This window comes from Poecilia formosa, unplaced genomic scaffold (genome assembly GCF_000485575.1).
Source record: "Poecilia formosa unplaced genomic scaffold, Poecilia_formosa-5.1.2 Scaffold105, whole genome shotgun sequence".
NCBI lineage: Eukaryota > Metazoa > Chordata > Actinopteri > Cyprinodontiformes > Poeciliidae > Poecilia > Poecilia formosa.
The window spans coordinates 1,971,095-1,989,144 of record NW_006800044.1 but is presented as its reverse complement, the minus strand read 5'-3'; the positions used below and the strand labels follow the sequence as shown (position 1 = coordinate 1,989,144).

Sequence of the window (18,050 nt, the reverse complement as noted above, 5' to 3'; positions counted from 1 at the left end):
TAAGTAATGTAAAAAATAAAAATCACAATAAGGGAAATTCTTCCCTTAAAAAGGGAAGAATATAATATAATATAATGATTAATAATATAGTATAATGATTAACTACTAAATTTTTAAAATAACAATAAATCAATCGATGAAAAAAAAGAAAGCCCGCCCTCTAGCGGCTGGCGCCGGCATCTTCACGTTTTCAGCTGGGATCTGCGTTCCCGGTTGCTTATGACAACAGACTGTAAACAAACTGAAATAAAACAAGGTGATTCCCTTTGAATACGGTCGAACAACAGACAAAGTCTTTTGTTTTGAGATGAGCACTCCTTTATCGATGCTGAAGAAAACAAGGCGCACTCCCCTGCACGACTCTCTGATGGACGAACAGGGGTGAGATTATAATTTCAACCTAAGCTCCTGTGTGCTTCTGTGTGAAATATTCAAACAGATCATGTAGATACACAAAGTCAATTTTTGCCCTGCAGGGCTAATAGAAAAGTGCCATTCAAGAGGAACCTGCTGCAAGGTAGGCTGCAGTCACAGACCACCATTAAATTATTAATATATTACTGACGCTGCATATATCTGTAAAAAAAAAGACCTTCAGTTAAATATACATACTTAATGATGAGGGAAAAAAAGAGTATTCGTTATTACATTATGCAGTTTTAATACAATTTATTGCCTTTTTTGATGTGACATTAGCATAACTTTAGCCACAATCCAAACCCTAGGAAATGGGAAGAATGCTTATATATATACAAAATCATATCAATAAATAATAGTTTTAAACAAGTGATTATTGAAACCCCTGCTGTTAATAATGTGTGCATCCATCTTTTGTCAATTAGATTAACTTAAGCATCTTTTCACAAGGCTGAAGCATGCAAAGTATATTTTCAATAATTGCCTCAGTTGCTTAGATTTTGTGGAGATTTTTTGCTGGTGATTTTGCTAGGAGCCATTATTTCTTAACACGACAATTTTTCTTGATTGAAATAAAGGTTGCATTTTTCACAGCTTTTCACCAATACAATATTAATTTCATCAAGGTGTTTTTACACATTATAAACCATTAAGATGCATGTTTTAATGCCTCAGAAATAAAGGCAACACTGGTTGCTGACGACCCGCTAAGTCCCAGTCCTCCTCAGGCTCACGCTGCGACCAACGTCGCCTCCACTTCAAAGTCCGGAGCAAGATTAAAACAAGGTGCCGCATTCATTTTAATACCAGTGTAAATTATATCTGTTTCTGTTTAATTTCAGCTTCAGGAGATTTGTTTTGTACTTTAACGATCAGGTGCCCCAAGTGACTTCGAGCTCATGGCAGCCATGATGCATCGAATAACTATGTTGGAGAACATGCTGAGGAGTCAAGCTCTGGCAATGCACAAAAAGGTAAAAAAATAAATACATAAATAAAAAACACACACACACAACTCCTCCAGATGAGTAGAAAAACTTTAAAGACACCCACCAACAGGATGAAATCTCACAGAGTTTTTCTGCTTTTATCTGAAGGATGAGATGATCTCTGTTTTGGAGGAGCAGCTGAGGTCTCAGGAAGAGTCAGGTATTTGTGTGTAACAGGCTCAGACCTGTTCAGTTCGAGGATGTTTGTCTGAATTAAAGCAATTCGCTGACTGCCATCTTTCCCCGTGTAGATTCAGAGGGCACGCCTTGTCTGAGTAGCAGATATGAGCTGAAGAAAAGGTGCCAAGTGCTGCAAAATAAAGTGCAAGAAATGGAGGTAAGATTTACAGAAGCATCCAATATCACTTCATATTAGGACCAATACAAATAAAATACCAAGTTATCTCATAGTGAAGTGGAAGAAAGAATGAAACATTTTATGAATAAAGATACAATAAGTGTGGCATGAGTTTATATCTATTCCACTTTACTCTGAATTACCTAAATGAAACCCAAAAGTAGCTAAAAGTTAGCCATGCACTCCACATGATTTCTCTTTATTGAAGATTGGCAAGAAGAACCGTTCAATTAAAGCTGTGGGGTCTGAGTTGCTAGAAAGCTGGATGGAGCTAAATAAAGGTCAACCCAAGACGGAAACCTGTTAGAAGCTGCAGAAGACTACAGGCTGGAACGGTCCAGTCAAAGTCCAGGCCTAAGTAGATGAATAACGAGCTATTTGGAAAGAAGAATGAGCAGAAAATTCAGAAAATTCCTATGATATCTAAAGAGGCACAGCTGTATCCTCTCATATGGCAGTGGGATGATACAAATACCCATATTTTTAAGACTTTAATTAAACTTTGTTCTTCCATTTTACAACTTTCTGCTAGTTTGTCAGAATAAAACAGGTTGAATGCGAACTTCCTTTTTCTCGTAGAACTTTCTGGGTGACTACGGTCTGATCTGGGTGGGAGACGAAGACAGCAGCAACTCAGAGGACAGTCCACAGAATACAAACTCTGGTATAGTTTAATCTTGCTTTGCAGACACTCGGCTCTCTTCTAATCAGCGTAAAAGTTTACTTTCACCGTCATACTGACTGTGTCGCCTGTGCAGGACTTTCTCCTGACAGGGGCTTCCAAATGAACTTTGACCTTGTCCTTCTGAGGATCAGGGAGCTGAATGTCCTCGCAGGGGAAGGGGAGTCTTTCGTTCAAGCAACAGGGACCGGAGCCAAGCTGGCGAAAAAAGATCCCATTCAGCTCAGACTCTACAGGAACGGCATCGTCATGTTCGACGGTCCGTTCCGCTCATACCAGGAGCACAGCACCCAGGTTGGCTTTCTGCTCAAGTCATTCTACACTTTACTGGGCTGGATGGTTCTTAACGTGTACTGATTTTTACAGCAATGCATGCAAGATCTCATGGATGGCTACTTTCCATCTGAGCTTCAACAGAGATTTCCAGACGGCGTACCTTTCGAGGTGCGTCTCTGCAGCACTTTCTCCGTTTGCAAACGTGCAGGTGTCTCACAGGGCATCCCTCGTCCAGGTTCATGACCGTCGTGATGACGAATTCATGGTCAGGACGCCATGGCACACGTTTCCTGGCGACGGACAAGCAGTTTGTGGGAAGGAATCAACAGACTCAGTCGGCTTTGTGCCAGGTTTGGTCAGAACTCCTCACAGTTGCGGCCTACAGTAGAGGATTGGTCATCATCTTTTTTTTTTCTTTTTTTTTGGTTGGTGTTTTGGTTCTGATTCACAGATAGGAGGCTGACCACAGATCAGTTCCTCAACAAGCTGCCAAAGGTGGTAGTAAAGGCCGGCAACGTGATCACCATCAGGGGTTCCCTGAGGAAAACCCTGCAGGTGAGCAGCAGAGAGCCATTACTTACGCTGACAAACCCAAACCTCTGCTTAACAAACACACCGGTTCTCTCATCAGGGCCTCTCTGATGCTCAGAGCAGCAGCAGCAGCAGCAGCAGCAGCTCAGAGATTCTCATTGACACACCAGCGCTCCGAGCGATGACGGAGAGGTAAACAAAGTGACTGTGAAATGAGGTCAAGCCTCTGCTCTGTTCAGATATTCTGCAGATCATGATTTTATGAAGGAAGCCCATGTTTAAAAGGCAGAAGGGACTGGCCTCTGCACAGCTGTATTTGATGTCAAAGCCTGATTAAATTCTGATTTGCCCGTGATGACTGATGACGGAGATTCTGGAGATTACTGCAGGCTCTGATGTGAAAAATGGGGCAGGCCAATCTGGAACAGCTCGGGATTATGTTCGACGACAGAAGCAGCATCAGCAGCAGAAACACCTCGCTGCTGATAAACAGAAAAAGATTCAAGTTTCAATCCGTCATTTTCACAATATTTCCTCAGGACACAGAAGATCGACTCTGACAAACCTGCCCAAGCCGCCGTCACTCTCAAGCTGAAATCAGAGGATGGGAATCTCACCTATGTGATGAAAATGAGCCTCTCAGAAACGGTCGGCCAACTGCGAGCCTATCTGGACAAACACAGGTGGATAAAGCATCCCTGTGAGATTTTGACTTCTGTCAAGTTTAACTTTCATAAGCATGTGGTTTCTCGCTGCTCTGCAGAGGGGCAGGTCAGCCGGCTTATGACATCATCAGTGCATATCCACGCTGCAGCTTCGGCGATGACAATCGGACCCTCGAGTCCTGTGGACTCTCAGGAAACGTCACACTGAGGCTCCGTCAGCGACACCAGTAAAGAGTTTGAGCCTCTCTTCTTCCTTAAGGTTCCCTGCATCCTTCAAACATTTGGATCAATAATAAAAGAAAATGTATGTTAAACACACATGATAGTTAAAGCTACTCCTATTTAAATGTCCACAAGTAAATTTCCAGGGGTCACCAAGACACCAAAAGCACCTCATGCCCAGAGGATCTGTGATTCTATGCCTGGCTCTCTTGTTAGACACATGACTCCTTGTAATACCAGATTTGGTGGGCTCTGCCAGAAAAGTAAAGAGGTCATCACTTGGTCTTTCACCCGGGTGAAGATCTAAAACATTCAGTCAAATGTACACTAAAACATCTAATAAGATCACAAATCAATCCAGTCTCAGAGCACAAAACATAAATCCTGCAGAAAAACTGAGGGTTGAACTGAAGAGAGGAGAGGAAAAGATTCAGGACTCTGGATGATCAGAGATCCCTCTCTGTACACTGCAACCTAGTGAAAATGACCCATCTGCAATTTTGAACATGCACTAAATAAATGTGATTATTGAGGCATGTATTTTTCTCAATTTTGCAGCACAAGATAATGCTCCTGCAATAAAAGATTTAACAGAGGTGACAGTAAATGCAGTCAGTTCTGCATCTACTGCAAAAATGTTCCTTGGTATTTTTAGACTAGAGAACTGTACAGCCTGTAGTCTTCTGAAGCACAAAGCAGATTTAGTGTTTATAGTTCTTATATAACATGATACAGACAGCCAGGACTGAACAACTGAGCTGTCCTGAGTAATCATTACAAAGAAGAAAATGACTTGACCTGAATGGGTTCACATCTGCTGCTCTGATGTCTCACAAAGCTTAGATTAGCATGAGTCCCACACCGAACTGGGAACAAATCATTTCTCAAGACCTTCTGCAGTCACAGTAAACAACAAAACCACTGCAACAGATTCAATGAAAAACAATGTCAAAAATCTTTATTTCTACAATATTCAGTTAAAAACAGAAAACACAACAGTATGAAAATAGACGTCTTTTTCCCTTTTGCAAAACATTTGAGATGTTAAGGCATGCGGAGCCTGACGTTCCAAAGCGAAACCTTGTGCTAATTAAGTTTTAAGGTCCCATGAAATGAAGTATGGCTTGAGTGTCCCTGGTTAAAATCTTTTGTCGTATGTCCATTTTTTTTTGTTGCATATCTTTATTTTAAAAATCCCTTTCACCTCCTGTAAAGTGTCGAGTTTTTCCTAAATGGCTTACCCTATACTTGTGATTTGGGGGTGATCCCGCCATCCCTGCTGATGATCACCGCGGGATAACAACAAACACGTAGGAGAACCTGCTCCCATCTCAACATCCTATTACAAGTGACCAGAACAAAAATGACACTTCATGGGACCTTTACAAAATCTTCTGAACACATAAACACATTATTACATGAACAAGTTAGGCAGGCCCCCCCAAGATCTCCCCCCTCAAAAAAAAAACAAACTTCACACCAAGTTATCAAAACAAAAATAATAAATAACACAAAGGGTTAATACTGTTTCTTAGTCATTTATCAGTCAACTACTCTGCCGAATGCAAGTCAGCCATCATAGACGTTAAAACAGATCCAACAAAAAGCTTTCCCAGACTAACAGTTTTTACTCCAAATCGTTAACCGTGAACAGAAAAGAGTCAGCGTTTCCTCGGCTGCTGTAACGTGTCCCTCCGTTTCCTACATTCAGAGTCAGGGAATGTATTGATTATCCTACTGGTTGGTACTCTGAGAGAAAGGTCATATTGGAAGACTTCAGCTGCAAACAACCCTTCCGGTTGGTCTGAATCGAGTTAGCATTGTAGTTGCAATCAGGACAAAGGCACACGCTGGTGTTCAGTCAGAGCGACGGCCCGCGGCGGGGAGGCGAGCTCGCCAACGTTCCCGCTTTAGACCAGAGAGTCTCTTTGGTAATAAAACTGCTGTAGGCCTGTTGGTGTGAGAAGCTGATTTGGTTTGAAACCCTTGAAGTCGTTACGTCCCGTATGTCACAGCACAGTCCGTCGTTACAGTGTTCACCATTGGAAATAATGGTGCATCTGTAACATTTCTTTGTCAATTCAGTTAAAAGCACAAAGTTAAAACATGTCCAGTTGATTGTCAACCACTAAAAGGATCATTCCCCCTCAACGGGGAAATAACGATTTAAATAAATTATATTTCTGGGGCTTCCAAACAAAGCGTCATCTACTCGAGTAAAACAAAGAATAAGACTGTTTGGTAACTGGTAATACAATAATACAATGTCAACCTCGCCAAACCCCACACTAACACACGCACACACACACACAATGCTTAAAGGATCAAGTAGTAGAGGTAAGTTATTTCTGTAAGCCCTTGGACTGAAATAGATGAACTAACCGAGGATGGGAGGCGTCTGAGCTACAGGTAGGCTTGGGACTCAATGTTCAGTCAGGTGAGAGAAGCTAAAGAGAAACCATTTTGGTTTGTCCTCATTCTAGAAAATTAAAAACACGGGCTTTCTTCAAACATTCAGTAACAAGGAAAGAAAGCCTGAGAGATGCCAGAGGAGAACAAGCGGTTGCTGCAGGTTTCCTCTGTCAGAGAGAAGTCGCCGTTACTGAGTGATGCAGTTCTCCCCCATGTCCTGTGCGTAACGATCCAGAATGACGTTACGCAGTTCCTCCACGTCCCGCCGGAGCTGCTGGGCCTCCACCAGCTTCTTCTGCAGCACGTCTGGTTCCATCCAGTCCTCGTTCTGCTCAGAAACTGCTGGAGGTGCTGGGAGAAAAAAACAACAACAAATAACTAGTTTATCTCCAAACAATTCCAGATGGAAAGGTTTAAGTAAATGTTAGAATTTCAGCTGAGCTTACAAGTGAAATCAAGCAGCAGAGAGAGGTTGGGGTTCTGTCCCCGGGCTCGCTGGGTCAGGATGCTGCACAGCGAGCGCAGGTCCCCCAGACAGGAGGCGATCTCACAGTGCAGCCTCTGTGTGAGATGGGCCCCTGCCGGCTCGAGGACGGACGAGGCCTGGTTGGAGATTCTGTTTTCCGGATCGCTCATCTGCTCCTGCAGCGTCAGATTCTGCTCGATCAGCTCCTGGTTCTGGGCCGACAGCTACAGAAACAAAGAGTCGGACATGGACACGTCAGGATCCGTCCATGTTAAATGATTAGAAATGTGTAGAAATCAGAGCTGGATGAAAGAGGCATCAGCAGGTCAAAGAATTACAAACACGAGAAATCAGAAATAGGTCATAAGGTTCTTATACACACATCTTAAATAATCTAAAAAAATAAGGTTCCACATTTTTTGTCACTCATTTCCCAAAGTGAAACTCCTATAATAATTGATTATATATGGAGTTTCACTTTCTAAAATAAGTGACAAAAAATGTAAATGTTTTCCATGATAATGCAATGTAGGTGAATATATCCAAGTAGTTTTGGATTTCTCCCCAAATCTAAAGGAGAAACTTTTTTTAATCCTCACCTCCTTCATGGCTGTGTGGAGCTCCAGGACATTCGTATCTTTAGCCAACACTTCTTCCCTAAGAGCCTGAGAGCTGCTTTCTTCCTGAGAAATCTGCTCCTCCAAAGCCTACAGATACAGAGACAACACAATGTTAAAACAAATGGAAGCACACAAAGACTCTGTGTTGTTTTGAAGAGAGCAATACCTGGATTTGGGATCCAAGCTGTTCCATCATTCGATGTTGCTTCTCAATAACCTGAAAAGAGAAAAACTTGTCAAAATGACAAAGTTCATCAGTACTTTAATTGATAAACCAAAGTGGAGTCTGATTGTGAAATGGGTGGAAAATGTCAGCAAGAGACTCGGATGGAATGGTTTAGATTGAAGATGATTAATGTGCTAAAATGGCCTAGTCAATGTCCAGAACTATATTCAGTTGAGAAACTGCCTTGAAAATTGATCTTCACAGGTGTAACTGCAGCAAAAAGTGGCTCCATACAGCTTTGATTTTTCAGATTTTTATGACCAAAGACTTTTTCTGCAATACAAATTGTGCAGTTCTTTGCAACACTTTATCACACAGAATCCATAATGAGAAAATGTAAAAAATTAAATTAAAATTAAATTAAATAAAATGTGTTCTAAATATTTTAGAAAGATAATGCCAGTCATCTTCAAAAATCCACTCCCCAAGAAGCCTTAAGGAACAAGCATTAGAATATTATAATCCCTCTTGTCCCCACTCTCATGTGCTCAGCTCTACCAAAACACACACACACACACACACACCTTTTTGAGCCTCTGCTGCTCCTCTCTCAAAGCGTCGTTCTCTGCTCTAAGCTTCTCCATATCCAGACACGGGAGTCTAGCTCCGTCCTCTAGGCCCTGCTGCACCCGCTGCTGCATGCTGATGAAGGCAGTAAATAATTCTCATTATGCATTTTCACTAAAGTGAACACATAATTCACCTGCTGCTGTGGGGAATGGCACATCTTGTACATACTCTGTAATGGTTTTCAGCAGGTCTCTCTCCCTGCGTTTCTGCTCCTCCAGCTGAGCATCTTTTTCCTGGAGCTGTGAGCGCGTTTTCTCCATAGTGGCTTCCAGTTCTCTAACCTTTTCTTCTAGCTGAGTCGTCTGCTGCTCGGCCTCCAATAGCTGTGAAAAAAAAAAAGGGAACAAGTCGTGTAAGTTTACACTTATAGTCTACATACTAGGATTAATGTGCAGCAGCAATTTAGATTAGTTAAAGTAAGTGTTCTTACCTGCTTATTCTGACTCTGATAGTCCTCTAAGGTAGGCAGGTCAGCGAGGTAGCGCTCCAGAGTTTCAATACGCTGCTGGTTCTCCCTCTTCAGCTCTGCCTCCTTTTGATATTTCTTCTTCAGGTTGTTGATGTGTTTGTCTCGACTGCGGATCTGCAGATTCAACCAGACGTGTAGCACAGAGTTATATGACCAGTAAAAGTGACTACAGTCGTTTAGAGCACACTCTGAACATAAACAAGCTGAAAGCTTGAATAAAGTCATTTCAGTAAAATGAGGAAGTTGACAGAGCAGATTGAAAGTTATGCTCAACATTAAAAATCCACTCCTGCGGTAAAATTCGGGTGGGTTTCAAGCACCCGAGGGTTACAGCTTTATATACATCCTCCCTTTTACCCACTGAAGTAAAGTCGATGAAAACATATTGCTGCTAAAGAGGAAGGTCAAATTTGCAGTTCTCGGTTCAGTTTCCTCGTAATTCTGTGGTTCCTTTGATTGCAACACTAGTGTTAGGTAGACATGTCAGATAAGCACCAACCCTTTCTTCCTGTTTCTTCATTTCCTCTGCGTGCCTCTCACAGGCTTCCTTCAAACTCTCAGTGAGCCGCCTCGTCTCTGCCTCCACCGCACCGAGCCGGCGCTCCGCCTCGGCCTTCTCCAGCGCAGCGCAGTCGGTGCGCTCTGCGAACTGAGCTCTAAGGAATGCATTTTCCCTCTGAGCCTCCTGCAACGCCACCATGTCATACAAGGAAGTGAGAAACAACAGCGTAATGTAGAATTTAATAACGTGAAACAGAAGCGGCGTGTTCTGACCTGAAGACGCAGCATGAACATGTCGCCGTACGAAGCGCCTCGACCCAGCAGGGCGCCGTGAACTTGCAGTTCGCTTTCCCTCAGCCGCTGCTCCAGCTGGGCCATGTGCTGCTTCTGTCTGCACCATCAACACATCCAACAATGAATAAAGCATGAAGTCGATAGATAAAGATTCCCTTTGTTCATGTGCTTAAAAGAAAAGTCCCAGCAGGAATAGTGAACCTGTTAGAAACGCTTACCTCTCAATGATGAGCTCCTTCTCCTTCAGCAGACTCTCGCTGGCTTTAACCAGAGCATCCCACTTGCCCGACTCCGAGTGCAGCGGCGTCGAGTAGAGCGGGGGATACTGGCTCACTCCAGCATTCATCAACTAAATTGGAAAACATAAAAAACAAAAAAAAGTCAATGTCATTGAGTTAAAACTGAAATATAAATCAGATGTCTGCAATAACTTACAAAGTCACATTTACAATCCTTTAATTTCACAAAGTGCTCAAAGCTTCTTCACATTATGTTACTGCAGCACAAACTTCAGGCTATGCAAGTGATGAAACTTTGAGTAGAGATGATGTAAAGAAACTGCACTTCCTGGGACATTTATCATATAAAAATTAAGACTCAAATTGGTTTTCAAAACCTTTCTCAAGAGACGAGTTGTCATGGCGACCAGCACATAGTTTATTCTCACCAGGTGCTGGAGGAATGTGTAAAGAGCATCAGGCTCAAACCTGAATAATGTAAAACCTTTAGAGAATCTGAAACACTTTTAATGTCTTCTTTGGAAAATATTTCTGACACCAAACTGATATAAAGAAAGGCAAGATGCTCAAAGATATACAAGTCCTCCGACATGTGGTTCTTTCAAAAGAATCCATCAAGACTGTTAAAACCAGACTTAATTTATTTCCTGTATGCTATAGAGTTTCATTAGGATCCCCTGAGTCATCCAATGCTTCAGAACTTAAACAAGTGCCGTAATGGCCCTTTTTGTCCCCATAAAACTTTTTTTTCGGCTTTTACAAACAGCCAGATAGTTTCACCAGTTTCCCATAACTTCAGATTTTAGCATCTGCACAAATCAAGCAAAACATTTGACAGCTGGAAAACAAAGTCTTCCTAATACGCTTACCTGCATTTGTTCCACTTGTAGGCGTAAAGTCTCCAGCTGCTGTTTTTGCTGCCAGCTAGAAAGTTCACTACATCTGTCGTAGCTTTTGGGACTCGTGTGCTCCCTGAACAGAGCTTGAGTCTGCAGACTGAGCGGGCTTGAATAAACCCCGGCAGATCCAGCCGCGCCCGGCTGACTCCCCCTCTGATTAGAGGTTTCTGCGATTCCAGGGAGGCCGGGCCGTGCTTCGGGCAGAACCTTGTAGCTCTGCTCCAAACCCGCCCTGTACGCCTCAGACACACAGTCTGCAGGGTCTCTAATCCCGGAGGTCTGTAACCTGAGCCTGACATCGGGACACAGCCCTCCCAACAGGGCCGACTGATTCAGAGTGGGCTCCACGGGGGGAGAGTCGAACCTCTGGCCCTCATCCAGCCTCGTGTGATCCGTGGGAAAAAGCGAGTGGTCCAGCCCGTTGACGAGGCTGCGGTAGCGACTCAGGCAGTCCGGCTTGGGTCCCACGTGTTCAACTCCTGCAGCCGGCTGGGCGTCCAAGTTGGGCGAAGAGGCTGATTTAGAGAGCGAGGAAGACTTGGATGTGGAGCCACTCGGGGTTCTGGAACCAGACGACGACCTGTGACCCTCGGTCGAGGACAACGCGTCGTCCGGGCCGAAAGAGCGCAGCTTTGAGGCCGAGGCGCCAGCCGTGGAGGGCATGACATGAGCAGTGGGGATGGGGATCTGACTGCGGATGGGCTGGAAGGAGGGACTGCTGCTGGAACTGCAGAAATCTAAAACAAAAAAACAAAAAATACAAGAAAAATTAAAAGAAAATGACATTAGGTAGCGCATAAAAGGTTACTTTCTTTCCACTTAATATAAAAGTAGACTTTGTTAGATCACACCAGAGCAGGACTGATATTCATGCTAAAATTTAGAACAATCATTATTTTAGTAGATAAAAATGATTCTATTTACTAAAATAATAATTAGTTGCAGCCCTATTCCAGAGTACTAATAAGTCTGCTGCAGGTTAGTTTCTCTATTTTCAGACAGAAGTAGATGGAGCGGGGTTTATGGGTGGCCTACTTTGATGAGGTGTCACCTCTGAAAGAATTAACTGGCTCCGACTGACTCAACTCAGGGAATAGGCTTAGAATAGACTCACACCAAAGCTCTGAATGAATGCTCCACATTCAATCCAAAACAAATGCATCAGGTGTAAAAGTGGATAAAGAACGTGAATATTAAAGAGGGTCACTCTGCTAGGCAAGCAGAATGTCTTTGTACAAGAAGCTCAAACATCATGTTAAGCAAACAAATATCATCAGTGAGAAAGAAAGACAGAAATTTAAAACGAGCCTGTAGTTCAGGATGACAAACCTGAGAGATCTGTTGAAGTCTGAAAGTCGGGGAGTCACTCCAACTCAGAAAGACAGTTTGCTGTGGCATTTTTTACCTAAAGCTGAACTGAGGTTAGAGCAGCAGTAAAACGCGCTGAATCAAAACAGGAAACAGTCTTCTGCATTTCCAGGCACCACTGAAACTTTCTGCGACACGTAGGCTGACGGCTGCGTGGCGAACGGACCCTTCTCTCAAATCTGTATTGTCCCCAAAAAGCCAAACCGGCCTGGACCGAGCTCCGAGCCAATGCACACAAACAAGCGTACGCAGGAAAGGTTAGAGGTATTTATAGCTCACCTCTCATGTTACAGACTGATCGGTGGGCGCCGCTTATTTAAGCACCTTGCCTCCTCCCAACGCAACACCCATCACAACATGGAACATTTTAAACCACAACACCATTAGACCAGAGCTTCAGCACCGTAACAGAATCACAAGATGATCCAACGCATTTAAACATGACGGAAAAATTACAATTTCAGCGAAATGAATCTTAAAATATATTAAGAAAAAGGCCTTCAGGCTACCCTGATTCACGACCGGCTAAAACAAGTCTAAACCGTTCCGCAACAAGAACTTTGTCAAGCGGTTTACTCAGCAGACATTCCTTCCTTTTGACAGTGTATAAAGTAACCCAAACTCAAAGCTTCTTCACTCTAGTTTCACATTAAAGCTTCCTCTACGTGTTAAAAACAAGTCAATATTTTGGATTGAATACAGTCATTTTACAAGAGCACCAAGGCCAGAGTCGTGACAAAGCCAGTAGCAAGTACTTTAATGCATAACAGAGAGGGAAATAATAGAAAGGCACCAGGGGAACAGAGCAGAAACAGCATGAGCAAATGAGAAGTTGGTCTAAGTTGGGCAAACCTAACCCAGAGGTCAGCAACCTTAATTTATATTTTACTATTCATGTCATGCATCAAAAACAAGAACTCGTACCCGTTTCCAACTATAACAATAATCATCCACTAATAGTGTGTCCTCAACTCAGATGCACTATGAAGCAGAAATTAGGATAATTTTTTGTAATGCCAACTAATACAGAGCTACTATTAAAGAAATAGTGCAACAATTCTTGCTCCTTTGTTTGTAACAAGGTCATTTGATCTCTTTCCACACTAATGAGAAATTAAGAAAAGCCTAATTAACCAAATAAGGCAAACAGCTTGCACCCAAATGACATCACAGCACTGCACCCATGCACCTTTTATCCCATTCTGTACAACAAATTCTATGTAGAAAATTAATTGCATGACAATTTAAAGCCTTGAAATTTAAAAACGCTATTCCTCTCTAAATCATTTATGGTTCAAGTTCTGGTGTTGGATGTCTCGAACTGTAATTTGCAGACGATGCAACTTCAGTCTTGGAAAGTTGCCTTGCTAGCCCCGAGTTCAGAGATCTGCTTACAACGGCTACTTTACAACTTTAGACATCTCAAAAGTAAGTAAAAATATAATTCCCTTGGAAAACACACATTAATTATTCCCTGACACTTTTCCATGAAGGATGGCAGATGGATCAGAGATTTTTATTGTCCAGTGGTAGAAAGGATGGCAAGAAAATCCATCAAGTTTTGTCAGAACTAGGACCACATCATTGGGTTAATTATTTTGCAACGCCGACCATTAGTACCAACTTTGTTAAGATCTAACCTAACAGGCCCACTGTGCTTCTGATAAACCATGTCATCTATTATTCTACTGTCTTTTCCGTGGAAACTGGAGCCTCCCCTCCCAGGTGGCCATTCATAACAAACCACATTTTAGGATAATATTTTTTCACCAGGTTCTAACAACAGAACCACCTCCAGAACAGTATTTCCATTTAAAAGCATAATGTGTGGCAAAACAAAAACAATGATCAGTTTCCACACCCAAGACAGGGGACTCCTCCCTGCTCAGTTGCTGAGTAATGGCGTTCCAACAACTCATCTTCTCAACACAGAAGTGAAGCAGAATCTTGGATCAGTGGTAGCTGGAACGTTTATCTATTTCTATAAAAACCCTTCGGCGTTAGATCACAAGCCTCTTCCCTCTCCACGAATAACCCAGCAAACAAGACAACAGATAAAATCTATTTGATTTCTGCTACCTAAAAGTGTTGAGGGCATGCATCTGGGCATGCTAGCATCTACAGTAATTACCAAGTACAAGTGCAGGCTGCTGTCTATGCCAGACATTCTTCAAAACAATATTACACAACACGCCACAGGGCTAAGGAAGAGCTATCAGAAGTCATCACCTTCCATGCTGTCAGATGCTGAAGTGCCGATCCCGGTGTCCCCGCTGTCGGATGTTCCCGGCCGGCGGCCAAAACGGCTTTGGAACTTCTCTGAAACAGCTTGCGTCTGCCACTCCATGTCAGCGAACCGACCTAATGTGTGTTTGGAAAAAAGGGCACAAAGACAGCGGCGTGTTACATCAACACGCAACGAACTGATGCACAGTGTCAACATTTTCACAGCTGAGTGTCAACTTACCAGGGGATTTGGATTCAAAATATCTCTGTGAGGTCGTCATTCCATACAAGACAATGTCACCTGATGGAAATATGCATGCAAGAAGCAAGTATAAGTACAGCAATATTCAAAATGTACCTTTACTTTTAAGCATTTCCTATGAAAAAAAAAAGATACAATACAAAGTATTCAAAACTCTTGTCATTAACTCTTTTGTACATCTGTCATCATGTTCCAATCATACAATTCAATGTCATTAGCATGGAGGCCAACCCAAATGAGCACACAATTATGAAGTGCAAAGAAAATGCTATATGCTTTCAAAGCGTAGCATCTGAAAAGTGTGGTGTGCATTTGTATTCAGCCGTTTCTACTATGGTACTCTTAAATAAAAGCCAGTGGCAACCTCATTAGCAAATACTGAGTCACATACACGATTTGATTTAAGTATGAAACCACATATATTGAGTGAAAACCTCAAAGATTTGGTAAAGAATGTTATTGGAAAAACAGCATCATAAAAACTAAGGAACACATCAGAAAGGTCAAGGATTAAGTTGTGGAGATGTTCAAGTTTAGAAAAATAGCTAAGTTAGGGGTAATATGCACTGATCCAAAAAAACCATTGTGTAGTTCATCACTAGAAAACCTAGCCAAGAAGACCATGTCAACTTTGGAGGAGACCCAAAGACCCACAGCTCGGGTAGGAAAAGAAAAACTGGATTACGTACTCCACAAATGTGTTACTTCTGGAAAAGTGGTGACCAAAACTGACCCAAGAGTCGACAAAATATTACAGGGATCAGGTGACATAATATTATTGCAACGTACTATATTTTGGTTCTTTGAAAATATCATGCGATTCAGCTGTTGGTGTGTTTACCAAAATATCAACACGTACATTTAACACGAGGCTCTCAGGGTAAATCCTCTTTAAAATATTAAACCTGGCCTCACACGGTGTAAATTAAGAACATTGTGGTTTTGTAACAGGACTCAACAGCTGTTCACAAGCAGGACTTTCTGTTCTAAGTTACAACAAAAATAACAACATGGGCACATGTCTTACATAATAGCCCTCACAATAACTTGTTCTCTTTATTTGGCTGCGTGAAGCTGTACGTTGTTTTTGACGAGCGAATGTGACAAAAACGGATGGACCCAAACAGAAAAATAAGCCGCCAGGAAGCTAAAACTAATCTTAATGAGTAGCTAATTCAGAAAGGAAATGCCTTGTTAACGAGTCAAAGCAAGCTCAGAGCTAACCACGAGTAACCGTAACTAAAACCGATGCTGTAATTTACTTAAATACATACTCTGTTCTTCCAGACTAGGCAAAAAACCCAACACATAAAAACATTTTTTGCCCCAGCGTAACATTTTTGGTGTTCTGGGATGCGCAGCGCTCTTACCCTGATTAGCTAATCCGTGGTAAATCCGTTTCCGTCGAGCGAGCTAACAGCTAACTCAGCACTGCGATTTACTTAGCTAAAGAAGTTCCTACATCCTCATAATTGCCAAACAGCTTATGCGATTGAATTCACAGGAAAAAAACGATATTTACACGCTTAAAAGCATGATAACTTACCCGACTTTCTACATAAAGAGAAACTGCATAAGTAAATCTCGGATAAAGGCTCGTAACTGATGCCGAATCTGTACCATCCACTGCTGCTGCTTCCGTTGTTCCGCTAGCCAACGGTTCCTCACCAAGACAACCCTCAAGACACAATGGCTGCTCGTTTAATGTCACAGCACCGCCCGCCCACCCTTCAACCGTATTTATCTGTGAACACGTTTTAGGATGTACTTAAACTAAACGGTTACATTTCTATAATTGTATAACGATTACCCTTCTATATGTGTAATTTGTTGCATCTTTCAATATTGTAAGCTAACATTTCAAGGTAAGCGAACATGCATCTCTCGTTTGACCGAATTCTACTGTAGAACAAAACAAGCAAACCCAAGCAAGATGTGCTGAGAAATCTAAAGTAACATGCAAATAAGCTATGCAAAGGTTTCAAACGCATTTATACCTATTGTGATTTCTAAACAATTTTTACAAAACTGACATAGCTAAAAATACATTTCTGTTTATATGTTAAATAGGATATTAATGAAAATTCAATTTAAAAAATATTTACCTACCAAAAAGGGAAATAACTGGTATTGTAACTCATACAATAAAAATGTCTTTGAAGAGTTGTGGTGATTATGTTGTAGGAAGGAAGGATCTCAAGTAGCAATCGGTGTTACAGTGAGTCTGAAGAAGCCTCTGAAGACACTCTTCAAGAACAGGATGCGGAAGATTTTATGAAGAATCCATCTTTGCACAAGAATCTCTGGAGGTGGTACAGCAATCCCTAAAACAGAAACACCCTAATTCATTAGCTTGTTTGACCTTTTCAAGTCACCAGATCTGATGCTGCTACTACAATAGAAGATAGCAAAAGAGGATTACACTCTCTACATCAGATTCTTAAAATATAAGCAGCAATACAAAATAAGCAACAAAAAAGTTTTGTAAGCAGGTGAAGGGTGTAATATTCTCGAGCGAAGGCGCACAAAAACCAAGGGACTAAAAAGGTTTTGAGGAAATTAGAAATTCAATAAAATATTCATTAAATTTTATAAACAACATAATAGTCTTTATGTTCAGTCTTTTTATGTCACTTTAAACCAAATTGCCAGGTTGGACTTAAGAAGTAGTGGCCACTAAATACCTTTTTAAGTAAGAAATGTTGCTATCTACTGCAGAGCATTCCATACCAACTGTGTCAATTTGCATTGTTCAAGATACAAAGTGACAATCATTTATTGTCACTTTGACAATAGACGATTTAATGTAATCATCTATTGTCTGCTTAAAGTTTACCAAAAGACTATATGTTTATATAACCTGAAAATTAGGAGCCCTTAAGAGTTGTTTTGGGTTTTTCAGGGCTCCTCAACTTTCATGTTTTTGCAAGAGACAACTGGCCCTAAAGGAGATTCAAACAAAATAAGTGGGAGTTAAGCATAGAACAAAAGGAATAACATAAAATCAAAATAAATGATCACATTTCAGTATTTTTTCGAACCACATTTCTCCATGATTCAATGAAAGTCTTAACAACATCAAAATTATATTCTGTGGTTTAAGTGCATAGGTACAAAAAAAAGAATATACAACAATGTGTATAGGCACAAAATATGTATTGGTACAAATTAAAAATTTGGGTTTGGGGGCTAACTGACATTCACAAATAGTCAAACCTTTCTTTGTTTCAACTCAAGTGGGTTCCATCCTAGAATCCCTTTGTGACTTCAGGTCTACCTACTTAATGTCCCTTCAGTTTGACCAAAATCCAGATAAAGCCTACCTGTGTTGATTAGGTTGCACTGACCAACCATTGGC

General features: G+C 41.6%; 2 protein-coding genes across 5 annotated transcripts; one reads left to right on the top strand and one right to left on the bottom strand.

Annotated features, from left to right (window-relative positions):
• The first annotated feature begins 144 nt into the window (after positions 1 to 144).
• On the top strand, positions 145 to 4,672 carry ubxn11 (UBX domain protein 11). 2 transcript variants are annotated; one of them, XM_016675061.1, is made up of 15 exons: positions 145 to 381; positions 477 to 517; positions 1,093 to 1,203; positions 1,294 to 1,391; positions 1,515 to 1,566; positions 1,658 to 1,743; positions 2,344 to 2,428; positions 2,523 to 2,740; positions 2,813 to 2,890; positions 2,958 to 3,072; positions 3,174 to 3,277; positions 3,354 to 3,445; positions 3,793 to 3,936; positions 4,017 to 4,177; positions 4,287 to 4,672. In XM_016675061.1, exons 1-14 carry the CDS (start codon positions 308 to 310, stop codon positions 4,147 to 4,149), a joined length of 1,431 nt encoding a protein of 476 aa, XP_016530547.1. In that variant the 5' UTR covers positions 145 to 307; the 3' UTR covers positions 4,150 to 4,177; positions 4,287 to 4,672. The 2 variants fall into 2 exon arrangements, with proteins under 2 accessions (XP_016530547.1, XP_007559694.2); XM_007559632.2 differs by lacking the exon at positions 4,287 to 4,672 and having other exon boundaries at positions 4,017 to 4,238.
• A 399-nt stretch (positions 4,673 to 5,071) lies between these two features.
• cep85 (centrosomal protein 85) lies at positions 5,072 to 16,371 on the bottom strand. Of its 3 annotated transcripts, none has more exons than XM_007559611.2 (14): positions 16,239 to 16,371; positions 14,672 to 14,731; positions 14,434 to 14,565; positions 10,807 to 11,573; positions 9,917 to 10,047; positions 9,678 to 9,795; positions 9,403 to 9,588; positions 8,865 to 9,017; positions 8,603 to 8,757; positions 8,389 to 8,506; positions 7,805 to 7,855; positions 7,618 to 7,725; positions 6,999 to 7,242; positions 5,072 to 6,903 (listed from the first exon to the last, which is right to left on the bottom strand). In XM_007559611.2, the coding sequence occupies exons 2-14, from the start codon at positions 14,709 to 14,711 to the stop codon at positions 6,740 to 6,742; spliced, it is 2,367 nt and encodes a 788-aa protein (XP_007559673.1). In that variant the 5' UTR covers positions 14,712 to 14,731; positions 16,239 to 16,371; the 3' UTR covers positions 5,072 to 6,739. The 3 variants fall into 3 exon arrangements, with proteins under 3 accessions (XP_007559673.1, XP_007559674.1, XP_007559675.1); XM_007559612.2 differs by lacking the exon at positions 16,239 to 16,371 and adding an exon at positions 16,063 to 16,172; XM_007559613.2 differs by lacking the exons at positions 14,434 to 14,565; positions 14,672 to 14,731; positions 16,239 to 16,371 and adding an exon at positions 12,166 to 14,396.
• Positions 16,372 to 18,050: the final 1,679 nt, after the last annotated feature.

Coding starts and splice junctions, on each gene's coding strand:
- cep85 (XM_007559611.2), bottom strand. CDS start 14,711: ATGACGACCTCACAGAGATATTTTGAATCCAAATCCCCTG. Junction 14,566..14,671: donor TTTTGAATCCAAATCCCCTG/GTAAGTTGACAC, acceptor AACACACATTAG/GTCGGTTCGCTGACATGGAG. Junction 9,018..9,402: donor TGAAGAAACAGGAAGAAAGG/GTTGGTGCTTAT, acceptor TTGAATCTGCAG/ATCCGCAGTCGAGACAAACA.
- ubxn11 (XM_016675061.1), top strand. CDS start 308: ATGAGCACTCCTTTATCGATGCTGAAGAAAACAAGGCGCACTCCCCTG. Junction 2,741..2,812: donor ACCAGGAGCACAGCACCCAG/GTTGGCTTTCTG, acceptor TGATTTTTACAG/CAATGCATGCAAGATCTCAT. Junction 3,937..4,016: donor GCCTATCTGGACAAACACAG/GTGGATAAAGCA, acceptor GCTGCTCTGCAG/AGGGGCAGGTCAGCCGGCTT.